Source organism: Garra rufa, chromosome 6 (genome assembly GCF_049309525.1).
Source record: "Garra rufa chromosome 6, GarRuf1.0, whole genome shotgun sequence".
In the NCBI taxonomy this organism is placed as follows: Eukaryota; Metazoa; Chordata; class Actinopteri; order Cypriniformes; family Cyprinidae; genus Garra; species Garra rufa.
Window position 1 is genome coordinate 23,861,882 of NC_133366.1, and position 11,428 is coordinate 23,873,309.

General features: G+C 36.8%; 1 protein-coding gene across 1 annotated transcript; it reads right to left on the bottom strand.

Moving 5' to 3' along the window:
- Positions 1 to 2,436: 2,436 nt before the first annotated feature.
- arl13b (ADP-ribosylation factor-like 13b) lies at positions 2,437 to 9,354 on the bottom strand. Its single transcript, XM_073842608.1, has 8 exons — positions 9,320 to 9,354; positions 8,969 to 9,074; positions 8,602 to 8,804; positions 7,207 to 7,321; positions 7,003 to 7,123; positions 6,694 to 6,813; positions 4,040 to 4,108; positions 2,437 to 3,522 (listed from the first exon to the last, which is right to left on the bottom strand). Exons 1-8 carry the CDS (start codon positions 9,352 to 9,354, stop codon positions 3,446 to 3,448), a joined length of 846 nt encoding a protein of 281 aa, XP_073698709.1. The 3' UTR covers positions 2,437 to 3,445.
- Positions 9,355 to 11,428: the final 2,074 nt, after the last annotated feature.

The following is an 11,428-nucleotide window of genomic DNA, read 5'->3' on the forward strand; positions in this document are numbered from 1 at the left end:
TTCCGCGGTCCGTCGTCTTACTGAGTTCCTCCGGAAACGTGGTTTATGATATTTGTTCCGTTTTTCTGTGTTTACAGTCAGTTTTCGTTTATCGTTACGTATTGTAAATATGGGGTAAATAAGCAAGTTTTAATATTTGTAGCATCGTAATGTTTTTATTTAACTTTGTTTATTTCTGTCTTTTGATTTCATTGATTACATTGAATGGCCTACATATACCCTAATTTAATGCATTTTTCTAATGCATCCCTTACTTTAAGAATGACATTATTGAGACTTTACTAGGCCTCTTGAAATCCTGAGATGTTTTTGTCATCCCACTGCTAATGTTTTTATCATAGTTTTACTTTTCTGGTATACACAGAACTTTACTGTTATTAAGTCTATTGTAGTGTAGTAGTATAAATGCTTTAAGATAATATTTAACGTTTTCTAGTTTATTCATTATTTGTAGTATGCCAGCTACCCAGTAATTAAAAAAAAAACAAAAAACAAATAATAATTCAATTAGTTGTGGTGCAGTAACACATTTAAGACCTTAAAGTATTTAGTACTAAAGTATTTAAACTGCATTTTGGAAGTTTAAACTCGGGAGCACCATAGAAGTCCATTATATGGAGACAAATCCTAAAATGTTTTCCTCAAAAAACATAATTTCTTTATGACTGAAGAAAGAAAGACATGAACACCTTGGATGACAAGGGGGTGAGTACATTATCTGTAAATTTTTGTTCTGAAAGTGAACTACTCCTTTAAGACTGGTTCTGTGGTCCAGGGTCACATATAGTAGATAGAATACAAAAGCAATGGACCCGACTGCTGTGGACTGTAGGCCAATGATATACCTATGTTCAATGATAAAGAAATCAGTGGCACAGCAAGTCAGCTCCTGGCCCATATGCAAAAACATTTGTTAGAGATGTGGGCTCCTCCAAAGCTTCTTATTGTTGTCTTTTCTGAGGTAAATCACATTACATGACTATTCACAAGCTCCCTGTTCAAAAACCAGCATATGCTGGTTAGGTAGGTTTTGATGCTGGGATGCTAGTTTTAGCTGGTTTATGCAGGTCCTTAGCTGGTTATGTTGCTGGTCAAGGACCAGCATAAACCAGCAAAGGACCAGCTTAAAACCTACCTAACCAGCATATGCTTTTTTTTTTTTTTTTCAGGGCTGTTATTGGTATAAATGCTTAATAATAATATGTAATCAATATGTAATTCAAATCATTATTTGAAACACAAATCGTAGCCTTTAAATTTTGTCAATTTTACACCGAAATACAAACAATAAATGTGACCCTGGACCACAAAACCAGTCTTAAGTAGCATGGGTATATTTGTAGCATTAGCAAAAATACATTATATGGGTCAAAATTATAGATTTTTCTTTTCTGCCAAGTAAAAATCATGTTCCATGAAGATATTTTGTAAAATTTCCTACTGTAAATATATCAAAAACTATTTTTTTGATTAGTGGTAATATGCATTGCTATTTTTTTTTTTTTTGCACCCTCAGATTCCAGATTTTTAATTAGGGCCTATTGGTATCTTGGCCAAATATTGTCCTATCCTAACAAACCATACATTAATGGAAAGCTTATTTATTATTTATGTTTAAATCTTAATATATATATATAAAAAAAATACCCTTATGACTGGTTTTGCGGTTGGGTCACAAATGTGTTTTTCCACTCTTTAATGTGGCATGATATCACTGTATTCTCAGTTCAAGCAACATTTGAATCAATCATCTTTTTGTCTTTTCTACTAGTTACAGCACGAAATAAACAGGAATACATGTTGAAAAAATCAGAACAACTTATTAAAACGAATGTAAGTAACCAATCAGTGTTTGAAAATCATCAATAAAACAGCTTGTAAATAACATAACAGTAGCAGAAACACCAACAACATAACTTATGAATTATTTTCATAAATCAGTCAGTTAAACGACAGAATTTTTTCTTTTTTTTTTGGAGTAGGTGGGATTTTCTCAATGATTGATTTTATTCACGTAATATAACAGAATCCTAATATTGTCGGCAATTGTTGGATTCAGTTCTGCTGGAAAAGTGCAAGCTGCAGTACTCGTCTCTACGAGTACGAAATGGCTGACATAGCAATAATTGACTGATCAATGATCTAAAATCCAATATCTGACCATCACAGATTTCAGTGTTACAAACATACTTCTTAGAATTTTTATATCATCCTTGCAAAAATAATAAGCATCTATTTTTTTTTTCTTTTCTTTTTTGCCATCATACAATAATTATCCTACACAGTTCATCTGTCTAGTTGAAAACAACCCATGATACCGTGATGGTGAAGTTACGGCATCTACCAGCAGAGAGTGCTGCTAAGAATTTGTTTTTTTCTTCAAAATGTGTGACACTGAGAATTGTTGAGTGAAATGACCATAACTGAGTAGAAATATACATTTTTATAATATATTTAATTTGACATTCATATTAAATGTGAACTGGATACAAAAGAAGCAGGTACTGAAAGCAGAGCAAACTGGATGATGCATCAACTAAACATTAGTGTATGGGGTAAAATACAATACAAAACAAAACAAACAATATGAAATATAAAAAAAAAAATGGCAACAGCATCAAATATGAAAGCAGCTTTTACAATATGACATCATACATACATTAAAATATGTATTTATATTTGAGGTTAAGCACTGCTACACTTACAGTGCAATCTCTTCTCTGTAAATCACAAAATTATAGACTCATTATCTGATGTTTTCCTCCGTGATAAAGCAAAATGTACCATATGTGAGACTAAAATGCAGTTTCAAACTTTAAAAAGTTCACTTTCTCTGTCTCTGCTGCTGGTGCTATTTGAAAGTATGAATGTCATTCTCAAAATTAAGACAGCGTAGTGTATATACCTAGAAATGCTGCTGAAAAAAGACCGTCGTATATTTTAAAGGCAAACTGTGTCACAATCAACTGCACAAGAGCGTAAGATATGCATGTGGACCATAAAAACATGTTTGTACAATTTCAAGTACACAAATTTAAACTCTTATGTATTTACATACATTTCAATTCTCTTAAAAAATAGGTCTGTAATATATTCTCCATAAAGAAGTCTCAATTGAGTTTCAAAACTGTTAATACTGATTTTAAGTAATTTGACTAAAAGAAGAAAAAACGGCTCTAAGAAAGTAAAACATTGAACCGTGATGTATATGTCGTACAGTGAATGTCCAAGTCCCCCGTCTCATTTAAACACAGCTTCTGTTGACCAGAAGTTGCTCGAGGTCATCTGGGTTCTTCGATTGGGTATCAGTTCCTCGTTTATGGGCAATTGCATCTGCGTAGTTTGCTACACTGCCCGTGCTTGAAGATAAGAACAAAACAATACTTTGATTGGTTGGGACCCTTGAGAATTGCAAACCAGTGAAGGGGGGGGAGCAGAGGTAGCGTTAGGAAATTACATCATGAGTATCGCTGTTCGGCCTCTGCCTAATTGCTACAGGTGGGAGAGGTTTGCCAAAGAATTCTGCCAAAGAAAAAGAGTCATGGGAAAAGAAAAAAAAAAAGATTTAGGTCAGGAATGTCCATTTCTTCTCAGCTAACTTCTACTTCCTACAAGATTACACTACATCATTAAAATCATAGATCAAAATCACACGCTGCCTTGGTTTAACATTCAGAGGAAGACAGAACATTACATGCAGCATTCAGAATGTCCAAAGTGTTTCCTGTATGCATCAGAAAAACGAATAACATACATTAGTCACAGTGGAGGAAGTGAGATGTTAAGGAGATCATGCTAGGAGCATTTATTAGGCACAATATCATAGTGGATGGCTGTGGTATTTCTGTTGACAGATGATTGTACAGGAAGGATGTGGCTGAGGCTTGCTGTGTGGATGGAGAGAGAAGAAAGCTTTAAAACAGAATTATGGGAGACACTTATATGGTTAGGCAACAGAAAGGGGGAAAAGGAAGAATGTTAGTGATGCACATGCTGGCCGTCATGCTGGACAGGGAACATGCAATGAACCAACAATTACCAGAATGTCTTGTATCTCCAAGAGGCTCAAGTTTGGGGAGCCTAGAAACTTTAGGAGTAGCCCATCCAACTAAAACAAAGAAAAAAGTAGGGATTGGCTGTTAGAGTCATTAATATGATGAAGCAACGAAAGTAAAAACTAGGACAAATCAGTGGTTAAAATGAGACATTTTGCAAACACTTGACTGTGAAAATCCAAAGGCAAATGATAGAGAATGTTTCTCTGACTTCTTGTGCAGAACATATTCACCACTGCAATGTGTTTACCATACTGTATAATTAAGTAATTTGCTGATTTAATTAGGTTAAACTAAGTCTTAGTAATGTTTAAATTAAGACTTAATATATGCTATCAGAGTTTTCAAAAAACAAGTTTTAAAACGCAAATAGATCCACATTCCCTTCTGAAAATAACAGTGTTTTACTATGCCTTTTCCTGTAGTAGTATTAATGCTAGACTATAGCATTAAATAGCATATAGCACAACTAGAGCTACATTTTTGTGTGTACAGATTTGATGTGAATGATGTATGTATGAACTATCCTTAAAAATACGTCCTGACAGCTATATATACAGTGCCTTGCGAAAGTATTCATACCCCTTAGTTTTGTTATGTTGCTGCCTTATGTTAAACGTTATGTTCCCCACATCAGTCTACACTCTGTGCACCATAATGACAAAGCAAAAACAGAATTGTCCCAACTTGTTAAATTTATTAGAAATAAACAAACTGAAATAAGTACATTGCATAAGTATTCACACCCTTAACTCAGTACTTACTTGAAACCTCTTTACAGCCTCAAGTCTGAGTATGATGCAACAAGATTTGCACATCAACATTTGGCAATTATCTGACATTCTTTGCCTCACCTCTTCACCTCTCAAGCTCTGTCATCTTAAATGGGTCTGGCAGACATTTTCAGGTTTCTCCAGAAATGTTTTATTGGGTTCAAGCCCACTCAAGGACATTCACAAAGTAGTCTATAAACCACTCCTGCTGTGTGCTTAGGTTCATTGTCCTGCTGGAAAGTAAACCTTCTGCCCAGTCTGAGGTTTTGAATGCTCTGGACTGGGTTTTCATTAAGGCTATCTCAATATTTCGGTGCATTGAGCTTTTCTTTTACTCTGACGAGTCCCTCAGTCCCTGCCACTGAATAACAGCCCCACAGCATGAGGCTGCTACCAGCATACTTTACTTTTGGGATAGTACTCAAATGTGATGCTTGGAATTGAGACTCATCAGACCAGAGAATCTTGTTTCTCACAGTCCAAGGGTCCTTTAGGTGCTGTTTTGCAAATTCCAAGAATGTGGTAGTTTCAAACTTCTTCCATTAAGGGTAACAGAGACTACATGCTCCTGTGAACCTTCAATGCAGCAGATTTTTTTCCCCGACCTCTTCCCCATATGTGTATCTTGATGCAATTCTGTCTCTGAGCTCTACAGGCAGTTTTTTTTTTTTTTTTTTTTTTTACCTCAGGGCTTAGTTTTTGCTAGACTTTTTATTGGGACGTGTGTGTGTGCGCCTTTCCAAACCATACCCATTCAATTGAATTTGCCACACTTCTTTCAAACATCTACAAGCAATATGAATGCTCCTATTTAAGTATTTTATTTTTAATAAATTTGCAAAGATGTTAAAAGCCTGTTTTTTTTTCCCCATTATGGTGTATGGAGTGTAGATTGATGTGTAAAAAAAATAATAATTTAAAGCCATTTAACATAAGGCAGCAACATTACAAAATGTGAAAAAAAATGAAGGGGTATGAATATTTTCGCAAGGCACTGTAAATCATTATTATATGTAAAGTAATGACTGTTTTTGTTTGAAAAATTGATTTTTTGCACACTTTCATTAATAGCATTGTGTTTATGACCAAATAAATTGGTTGCTCTTTATTTGTATTGGGTTTTAATTATTAAGGGTATTTTATTTTAAACTTCATGTATAACAATGTTTGATTGCACTCCCTTTGGCATGCATGTGTTGCACACCACTTGGCATTCATTTACAGTCTATAAAGTATCAGAAATAAGTAAAGTTCAAAGTGAGCCCTGGATATTAAGACTGGTATGGCTTAATATAACATAAATTATATTTCTTACTGAAATATGTGGCAGGAAGCCCATTAAAGATTTACGTTATTTTAAAAAATCCACATTGTTTTATACATATTTTGGAATGGACATGAAATGGTTGCACTCTGTGAGCTACTAGCACTACCTGTTGCTATTTTTACCACAACACAACTTGGAAAATAAAATACTGATACGATGACCACAGCTATTGAAAGAGCTTACAGGTGTCGATGGATATAAGCGTAGGTCAAACCAAATGCCATACCATTGATTTTTCCCATAAGAAGTCCAAACGCCCCTGGATATGAGTGAAATTTGCGCTGAGACACTCCTTCAGTGGCTGTGGCATCATGACAAGTGTCAACATGTTTACATCCTGCTAAAATGGCATCAAGCTTTTCTTGTCTTTGGTGTTTGTAAGCTATTATTTTCCAAATTGTGTTGCGGTTAAAAATAGCAACAGGTAGCACCAGTACCTCACTGAGTGCACATTTTATGTTATATTAAGCCATACAAGTCTTAATACCCAGGGTTTCCTTTAATGACTACAGCAACATGCAACAAGACACATTACTACCTGGTAAGGGAGGAGGGGTCGGGCTTTTGGGTGCTGCTTCTTCCACTCTGAGAGGGTCGACTCTGTGCTTACGTTTTAATCGTAATTTCCTAGTTTTCTTTTTGGTCTGGTCCACTGCTCCTGATCAAAGGTGACAGAGACATTGAAATCACCTCATTCACTCCAATAACTCACAGACTTAAATAAGTTTGTCATGCATTTTAATATTGATAGCTTGTATGCAAAATCAACTGACAATACTAAAATAAACCTTTACCCACTTATAACTCTTGCCGATATAATCTCTTTTTGAGGAACGAGAGGTAATACCTGATTCTGTGCTCTCTGGGGTCTGTCTCTCGCTCTCTTCCTCCTCCTCCTCTTCCTCTTCATCCTCATCTTGAATGGTTGTCTGTTCTTGCACACTGCCCTTGTTTAGTCTGTCTTCATTCTGGGATTTTTGAATGGATTTAGTATTTGCATCTTCATGATTTCATCCAACTTGCATTTAGAAGAATCATTGTGATAACTAACCTCATTAACAACACTGTTTATTGGCTGGAATGGGTTGGGCATGATGACATCATCTAGCTCCTCCTCTTTCAATGTCCTTCCTCCTCGCTCTGCTTCTTCTCGCTCCTGTCTGTCTCTGTCAGTGAAAAACATCTTTAGCAAACTGCTGCTTAAATTTTGAACACTTAAGTTCATTTTAGTAATGATGAAACATTGTGGCATTCATTTGAGGGAAACATAATTGAAAAAGTGGACAAAAATGTGGTGAGGGAGGCCTGCAAACATCAGCAGCACCCATTTAAAAATGGGTGTTCCCCAAGGTTCTGTTCTAGGCCCTCTTATATTCTCCGTTTTACACATACAGTTGAGGTCAAAAGTTTTTCAGAATGTGCAAAATGTTTATTATTTTACCAAAATAAGAGAGATCATAAAAAAATGCATGTTATTGTTTATTTAGTACTGACCTGAATAAGATATTTCACATAAAAGGTGTTTACATATAGTCCATAAAAGAAAATAATAGTTGAATTTATAAAAATTACCCCATTCAAAAGTTTACAAGTTTATTCCTAATACTGTGTTCTTACCAAAATAATCCACAGCTTTTTTCGGTTTGTTTTGTTTAGTGATAGTTGTTCATGAGTCCTTTGTTTGTCCTGAAGAGATAAACTGCTTGCTGTTCTTCAAAAAAATCCTTCAGGTCCCACAATTTTTTTGGTTTTCCAGCATTTTTGTGCATTTGAACCCTTTCCAACAATGACTGTATGAGTTTTATATCCATCTTTTCACACTGAGGACAACTGAGGGACTCATATGCAACTATTACAGAAGGTTCAAATGCTCACTGATGCTCCAGAAGGAAAAAACATGCATTAAGAGCCATAGGAGGAGGAGGGGGGGGGGGGCTTTGAATTTGAAGATCAGCGTAAATTTAACTTATTTTTTCTTTTAGGAAACATGCAACTATCTTCTGTAGCCTCTGAAAGGCAGTACTAAATGAAAAAAATATGATACTTAGGCAAAATCAGAAAAATGTACACATCTCCCTTCTGTTTGAAAGTTGTCACCCCCCAGCTCTTAATGCATTGTTTTTCCTTCTAGAGCATCAGTGAGCATTTGAACCTTCTGTATTAGTATTATTAGTGTATTAGTCCCTCAATTGTCCTCAGTGTGAAAAGATGGATCTCAAAATCAGACAGTAATTGTTGGAAAGGGTTCAAATACACAAAAATGCTGATTGTTAAGAAATTGAAACTCTCTCTAAACGAATACCAGCAAGAATTCAGGATGGGTAATTGTTCTAACCATTGGCCGTTCGTTAGATTTTGAGATGTGAGCTTGCAGTCAATTGCTCGGGAGGGATGCAAAGGGATTAGCATGACAATCTGAGTGAAAAAGTCTTCTCAGCTCACTGACCTCTCCTCTCTGATCCGCCGGACTCTCTCTGCTCTTTCCTTCTTGTCCTGTTCTTCTTGAGCCTTCTGCTCAGCTGTATCTCTTTGCACACGCTCTGAAATTGCCTCGTAGTCCTTGGCAATGTTATTCAGGAGCCAGTTAAGGCCATTCTTGATGGATTTGTCAACCTTCTTACCATAACCCAGCACTGCAGAACAGGGTTCCTGAGAGTAGAGGAAACAACATTTTGTTCAGTTTTATATGATTGGTTTGCAACATTTCTGTCAAAAGAATGTCACAAATTTGATGAAATTTAATCCTGTCAAATAATAAATAAAGATAGAAAATTCCACAGGCTTGGGATTTGAGTGTTGAAATATTAACTCACAATCTGACAGAGGCATTTATTCTCATTGACAAGCTTCTCCAAAGACAGCGTCTCAATGATATCAGCTTCAGCCAATGCCCCATCTTGGTCCTGTTTATTAGCCAGTCTGCAAGCCAATTAGAAGAAGGAAAGAGCTGGTCACTAGGTGTGCAGGTCAGTAGGTAAGCTGTCACAACAAATGACCTGAGTTCTGCACTTGAGGTGGACTGAATAATTAGACTTGTGTTAAAAGAGTACTCTTGACTTATTAGCACACTTAACAAGCTATATTTAGTCAAGGACTTCATCTGCTGCTCACTCTCTCAGTTAATTGGAGCCACTGCAGCTTGTCTAACACCCCAACAGATATACAGATGATGTATTGCACATTTATTGCACACCGCCATGTTCCAGTTGGACTAGAGGCAGGAATTATGTGAGGATGCTCTTCACTGATTACAGCTTGACATTCATCAAAGCCTCCAGGCTCATCAGCAAACTCAAGGTCTTAGCTCTAAACTTTGTATTTCTGACAGGCAGGTAGCGTTGGTGAGGGAGAGCTGTAAACATTATCAGCAGCTATTTAAAAATGGGTGTTCCCCAGGGTTCTGTTCTGAGCCCTTTTCTATTCCACATTTTACGCTCTACAGTTTTACGCAGTTCCAACTTCATGCTTTTTTTTTTTTTTTTTGCTGCTGCTGACACAGTTTTGGTGGGTCTACAGTGGTGAAAATAATTATTGGATCCCCTTCTGATTTTGTATGTTTGTCCACTGACAAAGAAATGATCAGTCTATAATTTTAACAGTAGGTTTATTTTAACAGTGAGAGATACAATAACAATAAAAAAATCCAGAAAAACACATTTCAAAAAAGTTTGAATGAATTGATTTGCATTTTAATGAGTGAAATAAGTATATGACCCCTTCACAAAACATGACTTAATACTTGGTGGCAAAATCCTTTTTGGTAATCACAGAGCTCAGACATTTCTTGTAGTTAGCCACCAGGTTTGCACACATCTCAGGAGGGATTTTGTCCCACTCCTCTTTGCAGATCCTCTCCAAGTCGTTAAAGTTTCGAGGCTGATGTTTGGCAACTCAAACCTTCAGCTCCCTCCACAGATTTTCTATTCGATTAAGGTCTGGAGACTGGCTAGGCCACTCCAGGACCTTGATGTGCTTCTTCTTGAGCCACTCCTTTGTTGCCTTGACTGTGTGTTTTGGGTCATTGTAATGCTGGAATACCCATCCACGACCCATTTTCAATCAGGGAAGGAGGTTCTCACCCAAGATTTGACAGTACATGGCCCCATCCATCGTCCCTTTGATGCAGTTCAGTTGTCCTGTCCTCTTAGCAGAAAAACACCCCCAAAGCATAATGTTTCCACCTCCATGTTTGATGGTGGGGATGGTGTTCTTGGGGTCATAGGTAACATTCCTCCTCCTCCAAACACAACGAGTTGAGTTGATGCCAAAGAGCTCGAATTTGGTCTCATCTGACCACAACACTTTCACCCAGTTCTCCTCTGAATCATTCAGATGTTCATTGTCAAACTTCAGACAGGCCTGTACGTGTGCTTTCTTGAGCAAGGGGGACCTTGCGGGTGCTGCAGGATTTCAGTCCTTCACAGAGTAGTGTGTTACCAATTGTTTTCTTGGTGACTATGGTCCCAGCTGCCTTGAGATCATTGACAAGATCCTCCTGTGTAGTTGTGGGCTGATTATGTACTGTTCTCATGAGCATGAGGTGAAATCTTGCATGGAGCCCCAGACCGAGGGGGATTGACAGTTATTTTTATTTCTTTATTTCTTCTTGTTTCTTTTATTTCCAAATAATTGCACCAACTGCTGTCACCTTCTCACCAAGCTGCTTGGCGGTGGTCTTGCAGCCCATTCCAGCCTTGTGTAAGTCTACAATCTTGTCCCTGACATCCTTGGACAACTCTTTAGTCTTGGCCATGGTGGAGAGTTTGGAATCCGATCGATTGCTTCTGTGGACAGGTGTCTTTTATACAGGTTATACAGGTCCCTTTAAGAGAGTGCTCTTAATCTCAGTTTGTTACCTGTATAAAAGACACCTGGGAGCAATAAATCTTGCTGATTGATAGAGGATCAAATACTTATTTCATTCATTAAAATGCAAATCAATTTTTTTTACTTTTTTTAAATGCGTTTTTCTGGATTTTTTTGTTATTCTCTTTTTTACTGTTAATATAAAAATACCATTAAAATTATAGACTGTTATTTTCTTTGTCAGTGGGCAAACATACAAAATCAGCAGGGGATCAAATAGTTATTTCCCCCACTGTTGTTCTAGGACCAGTTGCATAAATTTAGGCTATGTTAAAGGAGAACTCCGGTGTGATATTGACCTAAAGTGTATTGAATCATGATACCGAGTGTGAACGTACCTTGCATATTTCATCTCGGTTTGTGTCCAGCTGTCCGAAATCTGGGGTCAGTTAGCCGATGCTCACAAC

Excerpts from the sequence above, each read along its gene's own strand:
- arl13b (XM_073842608.1), bottom strand. The coding sequence starts at position 9,354 with ATGGCGGTGTGCAATAAATGTGCAATACATCATCT. Across the intron at positions 7,322-8,601 it reads CGGCGGATCAGAGAGGAGAG|AGACAGACAGGAGCGAGAAG; the intron begins GTCAGTGAGCTG and ends TTTCACTGACAG. Across the intron at positions 4,109-6,693 it reads GACCCCTCCTCCCTTACCAG|TTGGATGGGCTACTCCTAAA; the intron begins GTAGTAATGTGT and ends TCTTTGTTTTAG.